A 27237-nucleotide genomic window follows, 5' to 3' on the forward strand; every position below is an offset into this window, starting at 1 on the left:
CTAATTTGAGTAATACGACCTTAAATTATTTGATTAGAGATATATTTTGGATCATTTATTTCAGTAATACTCCCGGACTTTTTATTCCCGCAGTGCCGACCTTAGGATTATGGATTCATGTACTCATTTTTTGTATAGAGCGCGGAAATACTTTTTTAATCTCACATTTTCCTAAGGAATTGCCCGGCAAGGCCGATCGCTTTCCTCTCACTTTCTTCTATATTCAACTTGGAGTCGAGGTGTCTCTCCAATATTCCTCAGAGTAGGATTGCGATGAGAATAAAACATTTTGCTTTTTGACTTTTTCAAAAATTTCAAAAGTCGATATTTTTACATTTCATATTTTCCAAATTTTAAAAGTGCACTTGCGACATTTCGAGTTTTGCAATAGTCAACTTTTATCAAATTCGAAATAATCGAATCTAAAATTTCAAAAATGGACTTGGAAATACTCGTTTTCAGTCCACAGTTTTTTAAGCAATTTGTTGCCAAGGCCCATGACATTCTTGACACTTAAAGACGATGATATCTGTAGATGGTGCCTGGACCCGGAAGTTACGGAGGACTCGTACCACTTCCTGTGCTAGTGTCCAGCTTTATCCTTTAGAAGAAACAAGATACTGGGCTCCTTTTTCTTTCAGGCTCTCACTGATCTGCGGGAGTGCGGCTTAAGGAACATACTTGCATTCATCTGGGCCTCTGGTTGGTTGTTCTGAGATTTCTTTCAAAGACAACAAGCAGGAGGAAGCTCTGGGACAAAGCGGACCGCATCGGAAGGAAGAAGATGGAAAGATCACATCGAGGAATCACGATGGACCTATACTGGTCTAAGTGGACAACACAAAAATTGATGTCATCCTCTACAACCTAACTTAAACTTCTTCACACTCTTTTCTATACTAAGAGTCGAGGTGTCCGTCCCAATATTCCTTAGGGTTCATGTATTCCTACACTGGGGAATGTTGGGCCGGACACCTCGACTCCAACTCGAATTTTTGTTGACCTTTTTTTCAAAATTGGAAAAATCGACTACTCTAATTTTTAATTTTTTTTAAATTATTGAAATGATCTCAACCCTCTACTGCCCAATCCCGCTTTTAGGCGGGCTTCGTTAAATCAGGAAGCTTTTAGTAAAACACACCTTAAGACAACAAAAATGGGTAAAATAAAAAGAAAACTTAGGGCGTTTTCGTTTCGCAAAAGATATGTTGCTTTGGTGTTACACTACTTTGTCCCTCATTGTATTTTCGCCCAAATGATAGTGTCATTCCAAAGTTATTAATAATTCAGGATCCAAAATCTATGACAGTGTCCTTCATATGTGGCAAACAATTTCGAGAATGTTGCACATTTTTTCCCAATCGAAATCGCCATTAATAAAATTTGGTCAAGAGGCTTTGCAGCATGTACTGAATTTTACCGCATAAATTTTTCTTGTTTCGTTTTCTTTCTTTTGTGTCGTTAACATTGAATATTTAATCAGCCGGCAAAAAAATTGGGTCATCAGAGGTTTTGATTATTTCTTAAATGTCAATTTTGGTCTAATTGTCGATTATGGCCAACATTAAAGGTTGATTACAGGTTTTGATTCAATTTTAACAGGCTATTTTAAAGATAAAAAATCAATTTCGACGATATGTAAAAAAATCGATATTTATATCCCTACACACAAAGAAAATTTCATTAAAAATCAGCCAACGAAAAATTTTCATTGATATAACGAAACATTTTCATTAATACAATGAAAATATTCGTTAATAGTACGAAACGTTACGTTGATTTGCAGAAAATTCGTTATATTAAGGAAAAAAATCGTTGTATAAACGAATTCGTTTCATTGGCTGACTTTTAACGACACATTTCGTTAATATAACGAAATTTTTTCTACTAGTGTACCTCTGAGATGTTCTATTTCATCAATATTCCATATTTAACCTAAATTTGAAATATTTTCTCCCACTGTTATTCTACTACTATGCCTATCTTCATAAGATTAAGTGTTTCCCAAACTCAGAGAATGGTGTGAGTAGGCAAAAGTGTGTTGCAGCGTTTGTTATTGTTGTGGTGGTGGTGTTGGGAGACCTGGGTACTGGGAGAACGCACGCATACCCCCACAAGTAAGACAAACATCCTTATGGTTGCGTACATTTTCTATATGGACATATGTGTACGAATGATGATTGTTGTTGGATGCATTCTAACTAAAATTGAGAGGTAATGGGAGGAAGCCCCAAGCCCCAAAACTGCCACCGAACTTTATGACAGAACATTATATGGTGGAATGGATAGACATATAATAAGGACTTTAGGCATTTTAATGATTGACTTCTAGAGATTGAAATCACAGACCTACTATACTCTCACGCTCACACATATACTTCAAACTGAATCTATAACCCTAACCCATCCTATGGAGAAAATATATAAGAATCGACCACTGGAACGACCCCACAACAAAATCCACTAAAATGGAATTGAACAGAACAAAACAAAAAAGAGGAAAAATCATAGCATGCCATAACCGTTTGGCTAAATATTACAAAGTGCATTCAATGCATATTTCTCATTGCACTCTGTTCAAGCTTGAGCTCTTCGAAAAGGCAAATAAATACATTCACACACACATACTCGTCCTAGCAAAAAAAGTTTAATTTTTTATAAACCACAAATCTATTCTCAGATAGATTTCGTCGTTTATACAATACTTTTTGTTATAAGACTAAAGGTTTTTGGGTTTATTTCTAATAATGATGAGTAGATGGTATATATGGATGTGGTGCTATATAAGGCATTGGCGGGGGCCATGGGAGGTGGTGGCGTTGAAAAGATGCATTAAATCCGCAATGCAGCCAATATTGCATATTGCACTCATTTTGTGTTTATTACCATCGCCAACTACAATGGCAATAACAGCAACAAAATTCTCGTAGAAAATTGTTATCCTTTTTACAAAAAAACACCAGAACAATTGGGCCAAAGCTTACGAAAGTCAGAAGTGGAATATGTTACATATGGGTGTTTCAATGATGAGATAGGCTCCAAACAAAAAAAAAAAAACAAATATATAAAAAATAAAAAAGATGCATATTATTTCAACTATTGAAATCTGAACTATAATTATAAGACATTGTCTTGCTGTGTAGAAATATACAAATAAAAATAAATAAATAAATAAATATGAAAACAAAAAAACAAATTAACAGTAAAAAATAATTTTAAATTATTTTTAATTTTTATTTTTTAAATGCCATTATGTTTTATTATGATAAACGTTTTAAATAAATAAAAATAGATTTTCAATTAAAAACAAATAATTGACATATAATTACAATTTATTTATTTCATTTTCATTTGTAATTTTTTTAAAATTTTTTTATAAAAAGTGGGATTTGGGATTAGGGATTTTCGTGAAGATTTTTAATTTTAAAAATGTGGTTTTGGGATGAAATAATTTTATTGGGTTTGGTTGGATTGGCAATGTCGAGTTCCTACATTTGTTCATTCTTTTCAATGGCTCTATTAATCAAACTCCTTCATTTTCTTTATCCCAAAACGAACGGGTTTAATAGTATTTATAAGTTGTAGAATCAAAAACTAAATCACTTGATTTAAAATTAAAATTTTACTTAAAGGTGAGTATTAAGTTCGAGTTTAGCCGCTAAGGTCGCTAAAGTGAAAACTAAATCAGTAAGCAAAATGCATGAAATTATACATATTTGTTGCAAATTTTATTATAACTTGATGGGGAAAAGCCCAAAGCAAATTTTCACAAAGTTTATATTCCTTAAAATGGATTATTAAAGAAAAGTAATCGTGAAAAAATTATGTTTTTAGCGGCTAAACTCGAACTTAATACCCACCTTAAATGTAAAAAAAGTATTATATCAAATATGATTATTGTTATTGGTAAAATCAAAACTAAAATTTAATTTATATAAAAGGTAAAAAAAAAAAAATTAAAATTAATTATTAATATTTAAAATGACTTTAAATTTAAATGTAAAAACAAATCTAGAATAAAATACAATATCAAAATTTTAAAATTTATTATTAATATTATTAAATTTAAGTATAAAAGCAAATCAAAAATAAAATTAGTATACTTTGTAAAATCAAAATTAAAATTTAAATTAAAAAAAGATTAAATTTAAATGTAAAAGTAAAATAAAATTTGGTAAATTATAGTAAATTGTAAATATCGAACTTGATTTCAAAAACAAACAAAAATGAAAACAAAATGTTTACCAGAAACATGGAAACCCCCATATTTAAACAAATTTGCCATTGAAGATATAGACTTTGACGTGTATACACAAGCCTTGGTCTGCCACAAACAGATAATCACACAATTGTAGTGGCAGCATTAGTGAGTGGCATAGTTGCAGGAGTGCGACTATATGCGTATGTGTGTTTGTATGTGTATGTGTATGTACTATTGCTAGAAGGATACTTTGGTGGGGATATGGATTTGTTTATTATGAGTTTGATTTGTAAAATTGAAAAAAAGGAATATAAAAAAGCTAAAGCTGAAATGCTTTAGCTTCTCTAGAAAATGTGTGTGTGTAGATGGGCGTTTGCATCCAAATGCAAGGCTGATCCTTCAAAAAACTTGCTGTTGTATTTTTTCGATTTGGTTTTTTGGTTCTTCAATGAACATGTTATAAATCGTATCCTTTTTGATTCCACATACACACATATGTAGAAGTGTTGGTAAAAATGCATCATATATGCATTTGATTTAGTATAGCTGCTCTTCCTTTGTAATGTTCGTAGAGTGGGTGCATTGTGCATAGGCAAATGCATTGGCAGGATGGTTTGCTTCATTGTGTTTTTCTAGACCTTTACACTGTCTATGAGAATCTATAGTAATACTCATGTGTGTGCGTGTGTGTGTCGGCCTGTGTTTGAGGAAGTTCTTATGCATTTGATATTTTGAATATTATATCTATGTGTGGAGGAGGAACCTCTTGTCTAGATTGAGGGATTGAGTCTTGGGTGTTATACTTATCATTGATGGATTCCTTCCATACCACTTGGAGAATTCAGTGTATGGATTTAGCACTGGCCATTATTTTGTACCATGTCTGTGAATCGCAATGTTTTTGGTGCATTCTAGTTGTTTTTTAGGCGAATAATATTTGAGAAGTAGATGTCTATATATATGTGTGTGTGGGAGTGTGTTTGAGTCCTTTGCCAAAATGCATTGTGCAATTATTATAAAAAAAAAAAAACAAACATACGCAGTTATCCAAGCCAAGCAACTGCATTTGCTGCATTGTCAATGTGCTCTACTTCAGACATTCGAAGCCAATGCTAGGCGTTGGCTGACTGACTGACTGCCTACTTGACTACTTGATGATACCCTTCTTCTTACTTCTCTCTGTCTCTCGGTTATCCTTTGTGATGGACGCAAGAACGAAGGCAAGCAGCAGCAGGTCCTATACCATTGGCAAAAGGGCTGTTTTGTGGCTGTGCAATTTTGTGCGATTTTTTTCTAGGTTACTTGGGGGTATGAGTCTTCAAAATGCAAACTTATAAAATTCGTTGTTTTGTCTGCGATTGCATTTCTCGAGCTTTGGCTTATGATGATTTTGGTTTTTTGCAATCATAATTACATTTTGCCTCTGGAGCACATATGCATTTAGACAGGCGGCAGAGTGAAAGGACGCATCGAGAGTGATGTGAAAGAAACAATAAAGTTAAAGTAGAAGACAACGGCGTTGGTGCTTCCATATGGCCAAGGCAAGAAATGAGGATGGGTGAGGCATAGAAGGGGGACAAATGCAAACAGAAAAGTGGTGGTCAAAATTTAACCCAAGGCTTGAGCAAAGAAGAAAGGCCATAAAATCCAAAGGCTATTCGTTCATTCAGCATGCAACATGAGAGCAGGAGGCAGGAAGGAATATGCATGTCGAAAAAGAAAATTAAATTGTATTGCATAAAGGATATTCCCAAAAGGCTAGAATGTTATGCAATGTCCTACGAAAAAAGCAAAGCAAAAAAAAAAAAATATGCAGAAAACGTCATAAAACAAGGCTCAAGTCAAAGTCTAGACGTTGTGTACATTCCCAATATGGAGAAAGTTGTCCAGAAAGTGCATATTTTACCATCATTTCCACAAAAAGGATGAGCCGAAAATAATGAGAAAGCTTTGCAGTTTTTGTATTGCAACAAGAATCTGTTAGCTTGACTATTCCTTTTTATTAAAAAACTTCGAAAGCTAAGGCTGATTTTATCACTATTCATGAACATCTATATATATTTTTTATGCATAGTAAGTCGAATAGTTATGTATTCTTATGCTGCAATTATATAGGCTTAAAAGAAATTTAGGAATTTGCTTAATATATTCCGATGAAATGGGACAAATTAAGAACTGATATTCCCAGAAAATTGGGCCACCTAGTCGTGCAGACCATTTCCTCTAACCGACGACTATTTTTCATCACTCGATGTCTGAGGAAAGCTTCAAAGTTTTCCCATATCCTGTCAAAAAATGTAATCTTTCAAACTACCTGAAAACAAAATATTAAAAATATTAACAATATTTGTTGAATTAAAATTTATAATTTAATAGAATTAAAAAAAGTTTCATTTTCAGAATTAATTGACTCAATTAATTTTTTAATTAAAACTGTGGTCATATGAGTGTGAATTGGGCGAAAGATATCTAAATCTGAAACGATTTCAACCAAATTTCGCACATATTACGACACTATCAATTGTACTCCTTATGTAGAATTTAAAGCAAATCAGGGTAAAATTCTGGTTTCTGGGGAAGCTATATCTAAATTTGAACCAATTGTTTAAAAATTAAATAGGATTTTATTCTTTCCCAAAACACTTGTGCCAGATTTGAAGTTAGTTGGACTAAAACTGCGACCTAAACATTGATCACCAAAATATGTTCACAGAGAGACGGACTAGGCTCAGGGGTAGGCCCTGAGCATTATTGCCAAAGGCACCATGTGTCTTATCTCGTCTCCTTCTGGGTGTTGCAAAAATATGCACTAACTTATAAAAAATTGTTACACCGCGTGGCTCAGGGTATTATTAATCTGGTGAATCAATTTTTCAATTAAAACTGATCACAACAACGTGTCCACAGACAGACTTCCGGACAGACGGACATGGCTGGATCAACTCATTGGTCGGCCCTCAATATTATTGCCATATCCCTAGTACGGTTTTATAGTTCGTTAGCTAACCTAGCGCTGCTTACATTGATACGAAAGAGGAGCAGCAACTGTTGACGTATTACAAAGGAGTTCATAGTCCAAAATTGATTACCTACCTATCTATCCTACCAATTGTCACATTTTAGTCCAATTCTCTTCCTTTATGTGTATTTGGATACATAGATTGTGGATGTGATCATTAGTTCTAAATTATCAGTACATTTTTTTCATAAGGAAATATTTTACTCACTGAGATATAGAATTTGTTGACTTACCTAAAATGAGACGGAAAGAGAAAAAAATATTAAAATATTAATTTAAAAAAAATATTTATTTTATTAATTATAGCAGATCAGAACAGATTAATTCACACACGTAAATATGAATGAAAAGTTGATCATATTTATCTCAGACAATAGCACTTAATATAAGCATTATTTTACTAATGATTTCAGTTCTAGGCTTTAATTTGTAACTGTAAACGAACTATACCGCGGCTCATTTCTCCACGATCTTCACGAGCAATATTTTTAGCCCATAGCGAACAAATAATTTTATAATTTACATCAATTAGCACTTTGCTCAATTGTACAGCTATGACTCGTTGAAAATCTTTTGAACTATAAAACCGTTGATTATCAGTAAGATACTGGACAATATAATCTTCGACCGGTTCATGTTCAATATATTGTTCAATATCCACCTCAGAGGTTTTATAAAAGCTATTTGGAAAATATTGTAAAGAAATATTGGGTGTTGAAAGACAAGATAACCATATTCGGTTATTTCGTTGATCTACTGTAAGATTTTGCACAAAATCTAATAAATCACTGGGTGTATTTTCTGGAAATTCTAATACGTGATCATATGTCAGACTTTTAAATCCCACAATTCTATTGATTTTAAGAAATATGCAAGGTTCTCCTTTGGTATAGCCAAAATCCATTTCGCTGGAACAATTTTGAAACATTTCCTTAGGTATGGCTCCATATTTCCTTAGGCTACTTTCAATATGATTCACATATAAATTCATTTCTTCCTCATTGTCTAATTGATAGATAATTTTGAAAATGCCTGAATGTGAGACATCGATTGCAGGTTCAAAGCTGAAACCGGGTTGTTGTATGTACCATTTGGGCCCGAATTCAGACACCGTGGTAGCAAATATCCAATAACAGATTAGACTTAGGAATATTAAAATTCCATAGAAAACTGTATAGAATATCAAAAGATAGAGATATCGTTTTGGTGTACGTCCCAAATAGCTATGGGTTTCCAGATTAATAATTGCCTTGTGCCAGGATTCTGGATATCTTTGATGTTCAAATTCTTCTTGGTGACGATATCGTTTGCGCAACAGAAATGGACTGTTAATAGAATTCATATGAAATAAATTGAGTTTTATTGATGACTATGACAAATTTTGGAAAATATCAGAAATATTTGAAAAATGTTGACGTCTGTCTCCCAGTTAGGGATTGGCAAAAACAATAGGGAGAATAATTCAATTTGATCTAATAACCTAATACTCTCTCCTATAAGCTTTGTAATGGAAAAGAATTCTAAGGGCGTTTTCGTTTCGCAAAAAATATGTTGCCTTGGTGTTACACTACTCTTACCCTCATTGCATTTTCGCCCAAATTATAGTGTCGTTCTAAAGTTTTTATTAATTAATAATATTTTGAAGGATAAAGGACCCAACATCTATGACAGTGTCCTTCATATTTTGCAATCAATTTCGGCAATGTTACACTTTTTTCCCCAATCGAAATCGTCGTAAATCTAATTTTTTAATAAGTTCAGAACAATAAACCTTTAGAACGCTTTGATTTACCTATAGGTCTTACTGACTATGTTAGAAAATCAGAAGTTGCCTTTATCAAATTTTCAGAAGAGCTAAGTGAGTTCACTCAAAATAAAACTTAAGTCAAAAAAGGACTATGCGGAATAGAACCGCTTTTGTGAAATAAGCATAACATTTTTGTTTACCATAATCAAATAGACTATCCCTCTTGATTTCCTTTCCATCCACATTCAATGCTAATAAAGAAAAAACCAAAAAAACCGAAAACAATGGCTGGGAAGTAAAACAGTTCCATTATTGTTGGTCTTGTTGGATTGGCGGCAGTTGCATTTGAAGCCATGTGCCGTTTATTCTCAACTTCCCCGAAAGCGTTACAGTTGGTACTCTTTCCAATGATTTGTATTTTTCCTCCAGAATTCCTTGCCTTTGGTCTTGTTATAATGTCCGCTTCTCAATTGTCCAGCATCTAGTCACCAACCCTTCATATATTGCTTGGCAAAGCAAAGGGAGGCGGGATGATCGAAACTGGTAGCCCCCATTTGTTTGTTTTGCAATTTTTAATGCAATTTATTTGTTACTTGGTACTTGTTTCTCCCCGCCTCCCTGCCTCATCTGGCTGGCTGCATCTTTCAACTTTGTTTTCTCTAAATTTTTATTTTGCATATTAAGTAAGCATTACTCCCCAATATTTGAGGATTTGTTTTAAATACTTGCCTAGGCTTTTGTTTTAATTTTTTTATTTAATTGTTTAAGCTGGCCTGGCATTACTGTTTTAGGGAGGTAGGAGGCTCAACAATCAAAATATAAACGACCCAACCAACTTCTAACCAACAGTCCACACTTTCTTAGTCCTTGTTTGTAGGTCCATCCATTCATACTTCTAGCCACCCATACCTTAACCATTTCCAACCAACCTTTATGTCCGAAATGGGGAATAAAATTATAATGAAAAAAAAATTGCATCCGTTGCATTTATTTATTTTTATTTTTATTATTGTTTTTGTTGTTATTTGTTGGCCTTACTCAAGCAGAGGTAGGGATGCCATTTTGGCAAAAGTTTTAAAAATGTTGCAATTTTTTATATCAAAAATAAAATATTTTTAAAGAGGTGTACAAATTAGAAAAATTGGTCTTGCACAACAAGGAATAGGGATGCCAATTTTGATTTTTGAATTTTTATTAAAAAAAATATATTTTGGAACACTTTGAAAGTGCAAAAAGGTGTACAAATGAGAACTCCGAATATAAAAATAAAAATTGGCATAGCACAACAAGGGATAGGGATGCCAATTTTGACTAAAGTCTTAAAAATGATGCAGTTTTTTATATAAGAAAAACAAATAAAATATTTTGGAACACTTGAAAGTGCCAAGAGGTGTACAAATGAGAACTTTGAATATAAAAATAAGATAACTCAACCAGCGATAGGGATGCCAATTTTAACTAAAGTTTTGAAAATCTTGGATTTTTTTATATGAAAAAATAAAATATTTTCAAAGTGGTGTACAAATGAGAACCCCGAATATGAAAATTGGCCTGGCACAACTAGGGATAGGGATGTCAATTTTTATTTTTGAATTTTTTATAACAAAAAAAAAAAAAAATACATCTTTTGGAACACTTTGAAAGTGCAGAGTTACAAATGAGAACCCCGAATATAAAAATAAAAATCAAAAATTGGCCTAACTCAACCAGGGATAGGGATGCCAATTTTTACTAAAATTTTAAAAAATTTAGAATTTTTTATAAAACAATTGGATCTCTTTGTTAGTGTGAAACAAACTCTTGCCTCGTCTTAGTACCTTTCAATTTTTTCAAGAGATTTCTATTAGTTTTTTATATCATTGGCAATCCCTAAACACAAACCTTAGCCCTTTTCCTAAGGTATGCCAACAATATATGCTACGTTGTGTTACCATGCCTTGGCCTGTACCAGAGAAAAGTTCTTGTCGAGCTCTTCATCATCTTCTTGTGCTTCTGGTATTCCTTGCCACTGGCTTCCACCTCTTCTTAAAACTACAAAAAGTCATCTTTGAACTTTTCTCCCCTTTTGTGTGTGTGTGCGTTTTTTTTGCCTTACGTTTTAGGGATTTTTTGGTGTGGATGTGTTTTTTTTTTTGCTTTGTTTTTGTTTTTAATTAATTAATGTGAATACTGCTAAAGGATGGTAGTGGTTGTAGGAAGGGAGGCTGCCCGTTTCAGTGCTATAGCTATTTGGCTCTGCAACTGCTGTTCCAAGTACTTTTTCTCTAACTTTTGTTGCAAAACTCTTATGCCTGCTGCAGTTACTCTGGCTTTGGTATGGATGGTCTTGATATTTCATGGCGATATTTGTTCTTGTTGTAGGATCCATTCTTGGCCTTTACATAATTTAAGTAGTATTAGTTAGTGTTGTGTTGTTGTTGATGTTGTTATTTCCCCCCAAACGGAAAGATTTCAGTACTTTCCTTTAGCTTTCAAGTTATTCGTCCTTTTTCATGCATTGGTGAGTGGGGAGAATAATGTTGAGGTTTCGATGTCATTGTTGGTGAGGTTATATTTCCCAGTTTTTCGTCACCTCTTTCATGTTATGGAGAAGGTGGGCTGGGCAAGAATTTTCCATTGTTTCCCACAGAAAAAATATTCCTCGAATTTTGTTTTATAAGGCTTTAGTGAGTGCGTGCGTGTGAGGGATTTCAGAGATTACCACCTAGTCATATAAATCGATATGAATTTCTCAATCAAATTGAAATCGACAAAGATTGCCTTCAATGCTGCCCAATTCTATTTTTATCTCAAGAACAGGACAAACTATCTTATGACGGTGTCTTATTTTATTCAGCGGCAAAACGGAACGGATTATTTTTAATTTATTATTATATTTTTTTTTTAAATATACGCCTTATTTTTTTTTTTTTTTAATAATTAACTATATTTGAGTTTTTTTTTTTTTAATAATTAACAATATCAAGTTTTTCTTCATATTGAGTCGTTATTGTTTCTTTTTTAATTTAATTAAAAAAAAAATAAAATGTTTATTTCTTCATACTGGCAAAACCTTCGCCTCAACATTCCTTAATAAGAGTATCGTACATTAGTCTCCCTTAACTGTTATGCATAAAATCATAATTATTTCTTTGAAAATCTTTCTTTCAATTACATTTCATTTCCTGCCTTCAAATTATATGATAAATATGTAACACAAGAACAATAATAATCTCAGAAAATACCGCGTAATAAACCAAATAGGCTGTAATAGCACCTTCAACTGCACCCTCTCTCTCCATAGCAAACGTAGTGATTTTTTCTTCTTCTTCCAGCAATGCCTTCTATACCTTATGTTTCATTATTCATTCATTCATTCATTCATTTTTTAATGATGAGTCGCTGCCATAGAAAGAAGAATCTCAAACAAAATGCTAAAGACTCTGACAATTCAATTGCTTGGTCGGTCGGTTCTTGGCCGCCCGCACCACTTGCTCACTGTATATCATCCTTTCAGATGGTTATGTTTTTTTGTGATGGAGTTTTTTTCTCTCTCTCTCTATCATGCAGATTTTATTTGAAAGAAATACTAAAATTCATTTATCCTATTTACATTGGCATAACTTTTTTTCATCGCTTTCTTGCCGGAGACTTCTCGTCCTCCTCATCCTTCTTCTCCACCATCACCTCTTCCATTCATTCATTTCATTTTATGAAGTCTCCTTCTTTGCCTACTGCATGCATCTTGGCAGCGAGGCAAAATCGTTGCAATTTCTTTCTTTTGGTTTTTTTATTCCTCAGCTGCTGACTTTTTATTCCTTAGTTGCCATTTCCTATGAGCACAATTTCATGGCTGTTGGATATTTAAAGCAAGCTATGGATAAATGTGGGTTATGAGTTATGGGGGTAGTCTAAGGAAGGCTGGCGACTTTTTGATTTGCATTGCACTCCTTGCAAGGTTTAACGAAGAAAGACATTTCAATTTGGAGCAAAAGTGGCATGAAAAGAAAACTGAAAGAAGAGAAAATTGTTTACCGGATGGCTGAGAGTGGATGGTGGAGGTTTGGGTTGTGGATGCAGCACAGATCCGATAGCTAAGCAGGACAAGTAGGCATAGCGGGCATATTTTATTCATAATTTTTCTTTTTTAGGTTTTTGGGGTTGCACTTCCAGCGACCAAGAGACCAGTGGTTAGACTGTCATTTAAGGCATAGTGAATATTGCCATGTTACGCTTCAAACACAAGCATCAGCATCAGCCGGAATAATTTGTTGTTATTGTGAATGTGCATCTTCAATCTTAGAATGAAGTTGTGAGATGTTTAGAGGAGGTTGGTGTACTAATTAAGGGAAACAATTTTCCAAAGTGTTTACTCGAGTGAATTTACTCCTCAATCTAAATAAAAATTTATTACAAAAGATTTAATGCAAATATTGCGAAATATATTAGCAACAATTTTCAATTAAAATTTTAATTGAATTTTAAAATTTGTTAACTAAAAATGTAATTAACTTCTAGCCCTAGTTGCCCGTTCGTCCTTCTACATGTATGCCGGTCCATTGTAGAGAAGGTTCTTTATAAAAAGACTGGTCATTTCAGAATCAGCTACTGAGTCGTTGTTCTACCAATTATACGTCCGTCCAAATTTTTGTCTGACCTCCTATTTATTATTCTCAAGATATTTTCAATGGATTTTAAAAACATTTTAAAGTTCCATATAAATGTAAAACTAATTATCTACACGCAAAAAATAAAATATTTGGAAAACGGGGTCAGCAACCAGTGTTCTTGTTTTAATGAAATTGGTTTTACGTCCTCTAAAAGACGTCAACGTTTACAAAAAACAAGTATATACAGCAGTAAGTTCGGCCGGGCCGAATCTTAAATACCCACCACCATGAACCAAATATTAGGGTTTCCTTTGAAATTGCAGGAGGGCTTGAGGACACTTCCCGAAGATAAATTTAAAGATTTCACCTATGAGGACTATATCAGATTCCGGATTTATAAGAACCATGTTTGTTCGAGTTTTAGAGGAATCATTAACATCTCTTGTAAGTGTGCAAGAAAATTATAAAATAACGTCTTGATTTGAAATCTTAAATCAGTAGATTTTCACCCGAGAAGTAAAATCTGGAAATTTTACATTGAGTTTCAAGTAATTTTCATGATCAGTGCGACTTCTATACCCTCAAGAAGTGAAATCGGTCTATATGGAGGCATTACCAAATGGTCCGATAAAAACTTAATCCGATACACGTTTTTGTGAGCCTAAAATACCAGAATATTTACAATTTCAGGCAAATCGGATAAAAACTACGGTTTCTAGAAACCCAAGGAGTTAAATCGGTAGATCGTTCTTATGGGGGCTATACTAAAATATGGACCGATACTCACCATTTTCGGCACACCTCTTTATGGCCCGAAAATACCTCTAGATTTCCAATTTCAGGCAAATTGAATAAAAACTTCGGCTTCTAGAAGCCCAAGAAGTAAAATCGGGATATCGGTATATATGTGGGCTATACCAAAACATGGACCGATACTCGCCATTTGTGGCACACCTCTTTATGGTCCTAAATTACCTATAAATTTCCAATTTCAGCAAATTGTATATAAACTACAGATTCTATAAACCTAAGATGTAAAATCGGGAGATCGGTCTATATGGGGGCTATACCAAAACATGGAACGATACGGACCATTTTCGGCACACCTTTTGATGGTCCTCAAGTACCTCTAGATTTTCAATTTCAGGCAAATTGGATAAAAACTACGGTTTCTATAAGCCCAAGACCCCAAATCGGGAGGTCGGTTTATATGGGGACTATACCAAAACATGGACCGATGCTCACCATTTTGGGCACACCTCTTTACGGTTCGATTTCCAATTTCAGGTAAAATGGATAAAAACTGCGGTTTTTATAAGCCCAAGAAGTAAAATCGGGAGATCGGTCTATATGGGGGCTATACCAAAATATGGACCGATACTCACAATTTTTAGCACACGTATTTGTGGTCCTACAATACTCTAGATTTCCAATTTCAGGTTAATTGAATAAAAACTGCGGTTTCTATAAGCCCAAGAAGTAAAATCGGGAGATCGGCCTATATGGGGGCTATACCAAAATATGGACCGATACTCACAAATTTTGGCACACGTGTTTTTGGTCCTACAATACCTCTAGATTTCCAATTTCAGGTAAATTGAATAAAAACTGCGGTTTCTATAAGCCCATGAAGTAAAATCGGGAGATCGGTCTATATGGGGGCTATACCAAAACATGGACCGATACTCACCATTTTTGGCACACCTCTTTATGGTCATAAAATAACTCTAGATTTCACATTTCAGGTAAATTGGATAAAAACTACGATTTCTATAAGCCCAAGACCCCAAATCGGGAGGTCGGTTTATATGGGGTCTATATCAAAACCTGGACCAATATAACCCATCTTCGAACTTGACCTGTCTGCAGACAAAAGACGAGTTTGTGCAAAATTTCAGCACGATTGCTTCATTATTGAAGACTGTAGCGTGATTACAACAGACAGACGGAGAGACGGACATCGTTATGTCGTCTTAGAATTTCTCCCTTATCAAGAATATATGTACTTTAAATAGTCTGAAATTGATATTTCGATGTGTTACAAACGAAAAGAAAATTCCAAGCAATGATCATTGATCTAAAATTTCATTTGAAAATTGTGTTTATATGCCCCTTAACCTCCTTTTCCCTACTCTCTAAACTATACCCCATTTTTGCCCAAGTCTCAACCGATTTATGTGCAAATGTATTTTTTTCTGTATGTACACTGCACTTGTTGTCAAAGCTTAATTGAAGGCATCAAGATTTTTATACTTTTACAAACGACTTGGCAAGTAAACATCAACTAAACCAACTCATCTATACAAAACAAAAAAAAAAGGAACATAGCAATGGCAAACCCCAAAAATCTCCTTCAAGCATTTCGTAACGTTAATCTGTGATTGCAACCCCAATATGCAATGTTGCAAAACTTAACCAGGCGATAAGTGAATAGGGCTGGTAGCTTTGCAGCAGTCTTCATTTCTTTCTTTCCAAGTTTCTTGACAGACTTGCATTTCTTTTTTATTTCTAGATTTTTTTGTACATAAATCTTTTGATGAATCTTTTGTTTCGTAATTGTGGGCCTTCTGAGCTATGTCTTTGAGCGTTTTTTTTTCTCTGTTTCCTCTGCTGTTTCTTTGAAAATTTTGTGCATAAATGCACAAGTAAGAGCTGTTTTGTTTCTTCTTCTTGTTGTTGTTATTGTAGCTTTCTAATGTTTATTTCTCGTTTTCTCTAAAGACAAATCCAAAAGATTTATACAAAAGGTCCTTGAAATTAAGTAAAGGAAAATTTTTTATGGGTACTTTCTTCATCAGATTTCCTATGCGGAGATGAGGGAGTTCTATTTAGAAGGATTTCAAGTCATATGAGGTTTAGGTAACGAATGCAATTAAATCTTAGGTTATTAACTTACATATGGACAGGTACACTGAGCACAATGTTTTGATAAAATAGAACAAAAAACAGATAATTACAATTTATTGAATTGTGTTATATTATTTCGAATAAAAATTTTTAAATTAAAAATTATTGAAATTAAATTTCATTAGATTAATTAATTTTATAAATAATATAAATTTTATTCAATATTAAAGAAATAATTTAAATTAAATAAATAATTGAATTACATAAAATAATTAATAATGAACCAAAGTGAAATGAAAATAAAACTAAACCCAACTATTTAAATAATAATAATTAAAATTAATAATAGTTAAATGAAATTTATTTCAAGTTTAAAATGAGTTAAATGGTATTGTAAATTGTAAAATTTATTGAATTGTATTATTTTATATCGAATAAAAATTATTAAATTAAAATTTTTTGAAATTAAATTTCATTAGATTAATTAATTTTATAAATTAATATAAATTTTATTCAATATTAAAGAAATAATTTAAATTAAATAAATAATTAAATTACATGAAATAATTAATAATGAACCAAAATCAAATGAAAATAAAACTAAACCCAACTACTTTAAATAATAATAATTAAAATTAATAATAGTTAAATTAAATTTATTTCAAGTTTAAGTTGAGTTAAACAAAATTGAAAATTTTAATTAAAATTAGGTGAAAAAATAATGTAATTGCATAAAACAAAAATAAACTATAAATACAGCTAAAATCGACTTCGTTTAAAAAATTTAATGTAATATGAGATAAACATAATCGAAAATTTAAAATAAAATTAACAATTAAATGAAATTTAATTTAATTATCTTGAGTTAAGCCAAGTTGTTTGTTGTGAAAGTTTTAAATAAAATTAATTAAAATAACCAATTAAATATAAAAAATAAAATTAACCCTTTCACTATCGAAATAAACCTAATATTAAAAACTTTAATTTTTCTTCTGTTTTTACTTATACTAACATCATGTAGAACAAAAATTGTCATTTTGAGAACCTACCTCAATTACTTCAAGAGCTATATGGCTTTTTCTGAAAACTTGATTCTTGAATTGTGACCAAATGGCCTTACGAAAATAAGCCCTATTTGGCCTAAAATTTCTTTCACAGTGTGAGAAAAAATACAAAAAAGAAACCGTAAATGTATCAGCTATATTTTTGTATAAATGTCCATTTACTAGAAACATACAAAAGAAAAATTGTCTCAAATTTTCGTATTTTTCGTTTATTGTTAAAAAAGTTTACAAAAATATATTTTAGTGCTCACCAATATGGAAAATATTTAAAATAACATCGAGAAATAAATCGAAACTAAGTGGGAAAATGGAATTTGGTGTCTTTTTCGAATGTCCTTCTAAGTGGCCATCGGTAGTGAAAGGGTTAATGAATGAAATGAAATGAAACTAAATTCGATTGCATTTAAATAATTCAATTAATTAAATTGAATTAAAGCATATTGAGAATTTTAGATAAGATAATTAAAATAATTACATAAAATAAAATTCAAAAGCCAAAATGAAAATAAATTTAAATTCAAATACATTTAAATAAATTAATAATTTCATTTAATTAATTAAGGTAAACAAAATTAAAAATTTTGAAAAAAAAAATCAATCAAAATAAATAATTAAAATTGATCAAATAGAATTAACGAACCAAGATGACATGAAATTAAAACTTAATTCGACTAAATTTTAAATAATTAAAATTTAATTCAATAGAGTTAAGCCAAATTAAAATTTTTAAATATTATTAAATAAAATAATTAATTAAATTACATAAAATAAAATTAATTAGTACATCATATAAATACATATAATAAAACTAAAAAACTAAATTGATAATCAAAATAAATAAATTCAACTATATTTAAATGATTTAATAATTAATTGAAATTTAATTAATTTTGAGTTAAATAAAATTAAGAATTTTAAATAAAATTAATCAAAATAACTAATTAATTTGATAAAATAAAATTAATGAACCAAAATGAAATGAAATTAAAACTTTATTCGACTACATTTTAAATAATATAATAAATATATAGAGTCAATAGAGTTAATAGAAAATATTAAATGTGATGAAATAAAATTAAAATAAAACTAAAATATACCACATTGAAACTATTTAATATTTAAATTAAAATAAATTTAATTAGTTGAGTTAAACAAATATGACAATTTTCAATAAAATTATTTAAAATGAAATAATTAAATTATATAAAATAAAATTAATGAAAAGCAAATAAAACTTAATTCGAAGACATTGAAATAATTTAATAATTACATAAAAATTGAATTCAGTTAAGAAAATTGTAAAGTCAATTGAAATAATTAATTAAAATAATTATATATTTAATTCTTTATTTTATAATATATTTCTTACGGGATTATGTTACTAAAGTTAAGATTTAATAAATTTTTTGATTAAATAAAAAAGTTTTTAAATTTCTTCTTAAAAAAAGTAAATAAAAACCTTTCTGATAACCCACACCAGTTCGTGTTTCTGAAAATATTACGAAACTAATAATAAAAATATTTCAATTATTCAATTAAAATTTAATTTCCATTTTTTGTTTTCAGTGTAATCTTTTTATGGATGCTGCAAATTGTCTGAGATACCTACATCCCTACCCTATCTCAAAGACATATATCTATTCACCTGTAAATCAACATCCTCCACTCAGTTAAATACACACAATTGACATTTGAAAGACAAGTGAAATTGAAGTCTTCCAAGGTAAGAGTTCCTTTAAATGTCCCCTCAGACAATTACACAAACCTGAATGTACATGGGAATAAAAGAAACTACGTCAATAAACTCCTACAAATAGGAGAACAGCTTAGCAAGAAGACGATGGGTAAGGAAGAACTCATATGAGGTCAATAGATTTTCGCAAGGCTATATATACAACTATTGCGGAAAGCATTTTGTAGGTTGGATCACCTTCTTTATCATCTTCATTTGCCTCCACTTGAGAGATGTATGTATTTACATAGAAATGTGTACGAAGAAAAAGAAGATTTATCTTTTAACTAAGCCAACTTGGCTTAAAGATGAACTCATGCAAATTGAGAATAGGAAGTAGGGGTAGGATACGACTTAGAGTGGTTGGTTATATTTGCTTAGTAAATAAATTCAAAAGAGATTTGATAGAAAAAGAAAGGAATGAATCTCCGTAACTTTCTTAGAGAATGGCATACAGAGAAATTTGAAAATAATCTGTGGGAAAAAAGATAAAAGAGATAGCTGTCACTATTGTAGGACCATAATGATGATAGAATTTGAATTTTAGAGCAGTTATATTGATAAACTATTGAGATATGGAATTTAGTATTATTATGGAAAACAGTTTTTTTTACATTTGTTAATTATCTAGTTTTAGATTCATTGGTGCTTTTATTACTTATGTTTCGATATAAAATATTGAACACTCAAGTCGTTGCTAAGATCTAGTTACTTAGTTTTAGATTTCTATGAGTTTTAGATTCATGGGCGCTTTGCCAAGTGTTATTTACATTTGAAAAACCTCACACATTAGCTTGTTTGGTGAGACCCATTACTTATTTGAAGAAGTTTCTGGTTTATATAATAATGTCTCAATAGCAATTCGTTTTCATAAAAAAAAAAAATAATGCACACATTGCAAAAATAGAAAACTCCTTATAGCCGATTTAAAACTAGTTCATTATTACAAAATAGACTTTTGATATCAATTCATTTACGTTTATTACAGTAAATTCATTTAAACTGCACATAGTGGTGTATACGTTATATTAATTATATTTGGTAGTATAACTATTTGGCCGTGAAAACCTTGAGGTAATTGATTTTGAGATAGGGTGTTTTAGAAAATGACCTACAGGAACATATATCCCCCCTACTTTTATTCTAGCAAATGTGTGCAGTATCTTTTCTATATAAATTTATTGTTATTGATAATAGGTCGTAATTTTTCCTATATTTTATCTACAATGGATTTCCTAACTTTCCACCTGGCATAGAAATTCTAAATTGTCTATTGCTGTAATCAAAGTATGCTGCAATGAATGTGGATGCTGGCATCCTGGTCTGTAGCAATGGGTTGAGGAGCATTTTCCATGATTTCTACCTTAAAGAATGTTTTGCATAGGCTTCACAATTTTTTTTTTCATATAAAGTTGAAACTTCATTCATGCTGAAAGGAAAGAAACGATACTGAGGGAGCCAAAACAAAAGTTTTGCCTTCTTTGTATAAGAGTTGTTGGATGCATTCACAATGCCACATAAGATAAGTCTAACGACTTTGGATACGACTTATTTAAGCTTATGAATGTATGCATGAGAAATTATGAAAGTGTAGATGTCTATGCAGAGGATGGAAGTGTGAGCATGTGTTATACTTTAATCATAGAGGTATAGCAGTAGGCACCTGAGCTAAATCAGAATACGCTAACATACTTACGAATAACGAGGGAAGTGCAAGAAAATATAAATTCAAGAGAATAAAAGAATTGGAAGTGAATAAATGTTTAGAGGATGAAGAATCTTTACTTTTTGTGGTCAATAATTTAGAAAATATTTAACCAACCTCGTATATCTTATTTTCCGCGTTTTTTTTTCGTTCTTTCTTAATGATGATTTTTGCAAGGCACTGCAACGCAGATGATGCACATTTGAGACCACTGAATTTCTCGTCTTTTTTACGCTAGGCTATGAATGCAGTATACATAGTCCTTGTAGCAGTTGCAGTTATCATAGACATCCTAGTCGTTAATGTTGTTGCTACCTTGTTGTTATTGTTACTTTTGCTTAGTATGCATCATTAAAATTTCTTGCTTTTGTGAGTTTTCTTCATTTGGAAAAATTTCTAAAACTAAAGGTGATGCGGCAGTTATGGCAAAGAGGTAGAAAGTAGGGGAGAAACATCTTGCATTTGGGAGGAAATGGAATGGTTGAACTACGTTCAGAGAATGGGATCATCCAAAGTTGTGTTTAGTTTCCGTCTACAGAAAAGTATGTCGTTTGGGGACTAAAATATCAACACATACGACAAACATTTGAGTCTATGTATATACGTAGCCATGATAGTTATGGAACTATACAAAGTTAGGTTGAAAGAAGTCACCTCAGCAAGAAGATTTATCTGCAGAGTTTTCTTTATAATGGCTTAGAATTCTTTATGTTCTAAAGTATAAATTGTCAGGATATGAATTTGCATTAGTTATGACACAGATTCTAGTTTCATACCAATACACCATGCCAAATGGTTATTGTGGCTGGGGGTGGGGAAATGAATACAACAAGGTTTTGGGAAGACTGCAGATATGTAAGGACAGTCTAGTTACTTCGAAGGTTGCCAGTACTGCATAGGAACCGGAAATTTATTCACAGTACATTTACATTTTAAGTGAAGAAATAATAAAAACTAAAATGCCAAGGAATTTATTGGATTTTTAGCATATGCTGAGGAGGAAGGATATCAATTTTTTCGGAAGGAATAAAAATAGGGAAGTATGAGAAATGGTCGTGGAGAAAAAATTATTTAACAAGTGGTAGTAATTATAACTTTGGAGAAATCAATAGTTAAAGGACATTCAAAAGTTTTTCTTCGATGGATATTTGAATTGCATTTATAGTCCCGATACTGTACCAGAGCAATCACTCACAATTTTAGTTTTGAAGATCCAGTTCCGGTAATTTCTACATATATGAAGCTTGATGAATGGGTGCCACAAACTGGTTATGCAAAATCTGCGAATTTTGATCTGAGAATCGCAGAAAAATCAACCCCTTTTTGAAGCGGTTAGTGATCACCAGTCATCAACCAAGAGAAGATCACTTACGACATTGTAATACGATGAGCCACAACGAAAACATTGCCAAGCCAGGAAGATTTGGTTGTGGATGTGGTGGTATTTGCTGGGGAATTATATATCAAGAGTTTCTTCCAACTGGGAGAACTATTCATTTGGTCAACAAAAAACCATATGTACCGAATTTCGATCTGCTATCGCAACTAATTCGCCCATCGCGGTTAGTCACTGGCGATGAAAAGACGATCACAGACGACAATCGATGGACCCATAAAATGATAGCTTAGCCTTGGTTGACGTCCACAAATAACGCAGCACCGAATTTCAGTACATTGTGGTACCACTGGCGGTGAACTCCGGAGCCATCGTGGTGCAATGGTTAGCATGCCAGCCTTGCATACACAGGGGCGTGGCTTCAAATCCAGTTTCGACCAAACACCAAAAATTTTTTCATCGGTGAATTATGCCACCTCAGTAATGCTGGTGACATTTCTGAGTGTTGCAAAGCTTCTCTAAGTCGTTTCACTGCAATGTGGAATGCCTTTAAAACTCGTCTATAAAAGGTAGGTAGGTAGGGCAGCAATCAGTGATAGGAAAGAAGTTAACAGTGGGGAAACCACTTAGAGAGCTTTGAAAGACCCTGAAATATCACCAGTATTAACGCGTGGTTAAAATAAATGCTGAATATTATGTCCTACAGGACTCAGTACTATCGTACTCATCACGCGTCGACTGAAAATAGTTTAAAAAGAAGATTCCTCGCTTCATTTCTAACGCACAATGGCCACCAAAATCTCAATCCGTTGGACTTTTGCGCCTGCACATTTTGGAGAGTATGGTTGGCACTAACAAACACCCAAGTGTCGATCTATTTAAGACGGCACTTCGTCGGTATTTAGTGGACCAATTGGAAGAATTGTAAAATTCGATGCTAATTCCGACATTGTTTTTTCTTTTGAACAATTAAATGAAGTATATTTATTTCAGGCTCATTTGGACTATTCAGTCACTGGCACCAAAACTCAGAAGTGTCATCAGAATTTCTAAGAGGGGACAATCCACCGCTGAAAAACTTTTTGGAGTTTGGTCGAAACTAGAATTGAATGTTAGACGGGCATGCTAACCATTGCATCACGGTGGCTTCCGTCAATGAAGGTTTTGCTGTGGTTTTGTTGGAATAGGCAGGATATTATCTACTATGAGCTGCTTCCAGATTGCAAAACTCCCAACTGGGAACGATACTGTCAACAATTAGACTATCTAAGGTAGCAATCGCCCAAAATCGGCCAGCTTTGGCCATTAGGAAAGACATTTTATTCTATCCCTCCACAAATATCTATAGTGACCCGCCATAAACTCCGGGAACTGGGAGACTTTTTTGCATTCATATAATAGTTCTGACCTGACACCAAGTGAATATAATCTGTTCCTGCACGGACGAAAAAGACTGCTTTTCATATGTTTGGGTTTAAAAATTATATGTGTGGAACTCAAATTTTTTAAAACAATATTTTTAAGTGCAAGTATACAATGTTCATAAACTAGCATAACATGTTTGGGACATATAGGTTAATATGTTACAACATATTGTGTTTGGAGCATAAAATATTTGTAAATATAATGTGCTTCGATGCAAACATATATTAATTTAGAAATGGGCTATAAACTTATATGTGTTTAGAAAGAGAGACCTAGAGAGTATGCTGCAAGTAAAAGAATGGAAGTAATCCATTGGCACCTTAAAAATATATATACACAAAGAAAATTTCATTAAAAATTTTTTCTACCCGTGTTTGCCTAAGGTGAAACATAATATGTTTGAACAATACAAATAATATTTTGTTTGGACCAATCCTGAAAATATATATGCTTGAAGCAAAATGTGTTTGGGGTATATGTTACAGAAGCGATTTTTTTGAGGGTGTGTCTTTGGTGGGCACTCATGAGAGGCTTGTGGATAGCATTGCTCCGGAAAGGGACGATGCTAGTGAAACAAAAGCATCGAATTCGTTGCCTTTTTAATGGTAAAAATTTCGAACTGCGGTATCTTTCGAAGAGGTGATCACACTGAGCGATCTTTGGCTCGGCATCCAAAATTCTTAAGGAATGTTCAAAATCTTTTATTCCAAGTGACCTTTTTTTGAGCGTAGGAAAGATTGGTTTATAGTTTGTGAATGATAAACTCTCTTACAGTATCGGTCCAGTTGGGCTAACCCCTTGTGGTACCACACATTAAAAAACATTAAAAAATAAAACAAGATCAAGGTCTTCATATTCCATTTATGTGGGTAGCTTCTTAAAATACCGCCTACAAAATCCAAACAAAAGGGTAAAGGATTAAACGACAAGACATCTCATACCATGGCAAATCATAAAGAATATGGAAAGTGAAAAAAATGAGTTAACAGTGTTTTGCCATAGAAAACAACACAAAACAGTGATAATTTGAACTGTTTATCCATAAACCTTAAAAATATTTCAAAAGTAAACAGGTAAGAATGACAATTTCTCATCTCAATAGAAGAAACTCGGATTTTTTTTGAATTCTCAATCTACTATAATCCATATTATCCCAGCAAACTAAATATATGCAATCCAATGACAAAGGCATTCAAATAAATCTTCAAAGCAAACAATAAATCAATGAAATGATTTTTAGACATTCTTCTAGGATGAATAGGAAAGAAAGGATTTGCGAAAAATAAAAACTAAAACCAAACCAAATAATAGAAATTTATCTGACATAAATAGACCTACACACACACAGACACTCACTTACATATGATTTCAAACAAAAAGGAAGGATATTGAGCAAATCTCTGAAAATGCAAATAAATGCAGGCAAGTCGAAGGATAACCATTCAAGGCTAGCTACAGACATATATGCGGTATGTCATTGAAGGAAAACAATTGATGAATGAATTTTCAATGGAAACAATTGCCATGGTATAATAGTTCCCACATATATGTACGTGTAAGGATATGTGTCTGTGTTTGTTTTATATCCTGCTACTTATTTGCTTAAAATCCCATAGAAAATTTGTTATAATAAATTATTCTCAAGTGTTTCTTTTTGCCAAGTCTTGAATCCTTTCTAAAGTGTGAGAAATAAAGGATTTGCAATGCCTGAAAAATTCTTTAGTTTTGATTGTTATTTTTTCACTTGGCTTTCATTAAGGATTTCCCTCGACCGAGTTTAATTCAAACTTGGGTCTTTGTTTTACATTAGGGTTATTGTCTTCCACCTTAGATAGGAGACACTCTCTAGTCTTTTGTTGACCCTTTTTGCTTTGATTTGAGTAGGACTATAGAGAAAGCAAGAGAGAGAGAGAGAGGAGAGCAATGAAATGCATATGCATATGTCCATATAAGGGGGCTATCATCATAAGAATGACATAGTCTGCCCTTTGCAGACAGTCCACGTCCACATTTCCTTTAGTCCTTCTTATTATTATTTTGTTGTTTTTGTTCCTTGAATGGGGGTAATGTCTGTCATCATGTGGTTTGGTCGTTGGTGTATATCTTGCCATGCATGTCTACCAGTGGTTGGCCTTAATTATTGTTGACATTTGATCGGTCCAAATGCATCTGCTTCACGACAACTACGTTGTTCCTCCATACAATGGGGAAGTGCATCTTTTTCTTGAGCTCTGTTTCTTTGTTGCCGAGATTTTTAGTTAATGGCCCATATGGAGATTTTATCAAAGGATTTCTTGACTTCGTGTCAGGGCGAAGGGGTGGTTATGTGTGGGGACTCTCTTTTTGTAAAATTTGTGTGTAATTTTTTGTAGTTAATTAAGTGGGAGGAATTTTGGCAAAATTTGAAGCTGGAAAAAATCCCAGCGAAACGTTGGATGAAAATAATGGAATAATTCAATATTTGTTTTATTCGCATTCAAAAATAACCTTGAAAGCCCAGAGAAAGTACATATAGAGAAAACAAAAATTTTTTATAATCACTTCTTTGAGAGATATGTGTATTTCGTTAAGGCCTTAACCCTCTCACCACCATGGGACCCACCGTGGTGCAATGGTTAGCATGTCCTCTTTGCATACACAGGGTCGTGGGTTCAAACCCAGTTTCAATCACACAAAAAACTCAGAGATAAGAGAGAAGTTCACAACTGTGGTATCACAATGGACTGAATAGTCTAAGTGAGCCTGAAATATCGGACTGCCACTATACCTAACCTAACCTAAGCTAACCTAACCTAACCTAACACTCTCACCACCGGTTTTATTTGTACAACTGTACAACTGGAAGTGGTTTTTTTATGTTAAAGTTAGAACAACACCTGCCTTGCATACAAAGGCTCATGGGTTCAACTTTTGTTTCGACCGAGCACCAACAAATTTTTCAGCGGTGGATTATTCCCTAATGCTAGTGACATTTCTGAGTGTTTCAAAGGTTCTTTAAGTAGTTTTACCGTAATGTGAAATGCCACTCGGCTATAAAAAGGAGATCCCTTGTCATTGAGCTGAAGATGGAATCGGGCAGCACAAATTGATAAGAGAGAAGTTCACCACCTGTGGTATCACAATGGACTGACTAGTCTGTTAAGTGGGCCTAAAATATTGGGCTGTCACTATCGTTTAACCAGCCCAACCATTATAAAAAATTATTTTATGTAAGTTTTATCTCATAAAACTTAAGCAACTTATTAAGTCAAGATTTAGTTTTTTGGTGCATAAAGTCAATAGTAGATTAGTGCATAAAGTCTAAAAAAGAAATATTTTATTATTTTTCTTTGTAAATTGTATTCAACTCCTCCAGATGCAGCTAAAGATAATTTTACAATTTGTTTTAACAGGTTGGCTGATAAATCCCCGGTCTGACGCATAGATGGCGTCGCTAGTACTAAATGCATATTATTTTTATATAGTACCAACCTTCATATGATTTGTGTCAAAATTTGACGTAAGTCAATTAGTTTGTGAGATAGGAAAAAAAGGAATTTCGAGTTTTAATAAAATACTGTTTTCTGAAGGAA

General features: G+C 32.6%; 2 protein-coding genes across 3 annotated transcripts in view; both read right to left on the reverse strand.

Moving 5' to 3' along the window:
• Positions 1-27237, reverse strand: part of LOC142220175 (homeobox protein prospero-like) — a 163977-nt gene that overhangs the window by 68220 nt on the left and 68520 nt on the right. The window lies entirely within an intron of this gene.
• LOC142237272 (sodium/potassium-transporting ATPase subunit beta-1-like) lies at positions 7591-8624 on the reverse strand. Its single transcript, XM_075308685.1, has one exon. The coding sequence runs from the start codon at positions 8560-8562 to the stop codon at positions 7636-7638; it is 927 nt and encodes a 308-aa protein (XP_075164800.1). The 5' UTR covers positions 8563-8624; the 3' UTR covers positions 7591-7635.

This window comes from Haematobia irritans, chromosome 1 (assembly GCF_050003625.1).
Source record: "Haematobia irritans isolate KBUSLIRL chromosome 1, ASM5000362v1, whole genome shotgun sequence".
Classification (NCBI taxonomy): domain Eukaryota; kingdom Metazoa; phylum Arthropoda; class Insecta; order Diptera; family Muscidae; genus Haematobia; species Haematobia irritans.

Excerpts from the sequence above, each read along its gene's own strand:
- LOC142237272 (XM_075308685.1), bottom strand. The coding sequence starts at position 8,562 with ATGAATTCTATTAACAGTCCATTTCTGTTGCGCAAACGATATCGTCAC.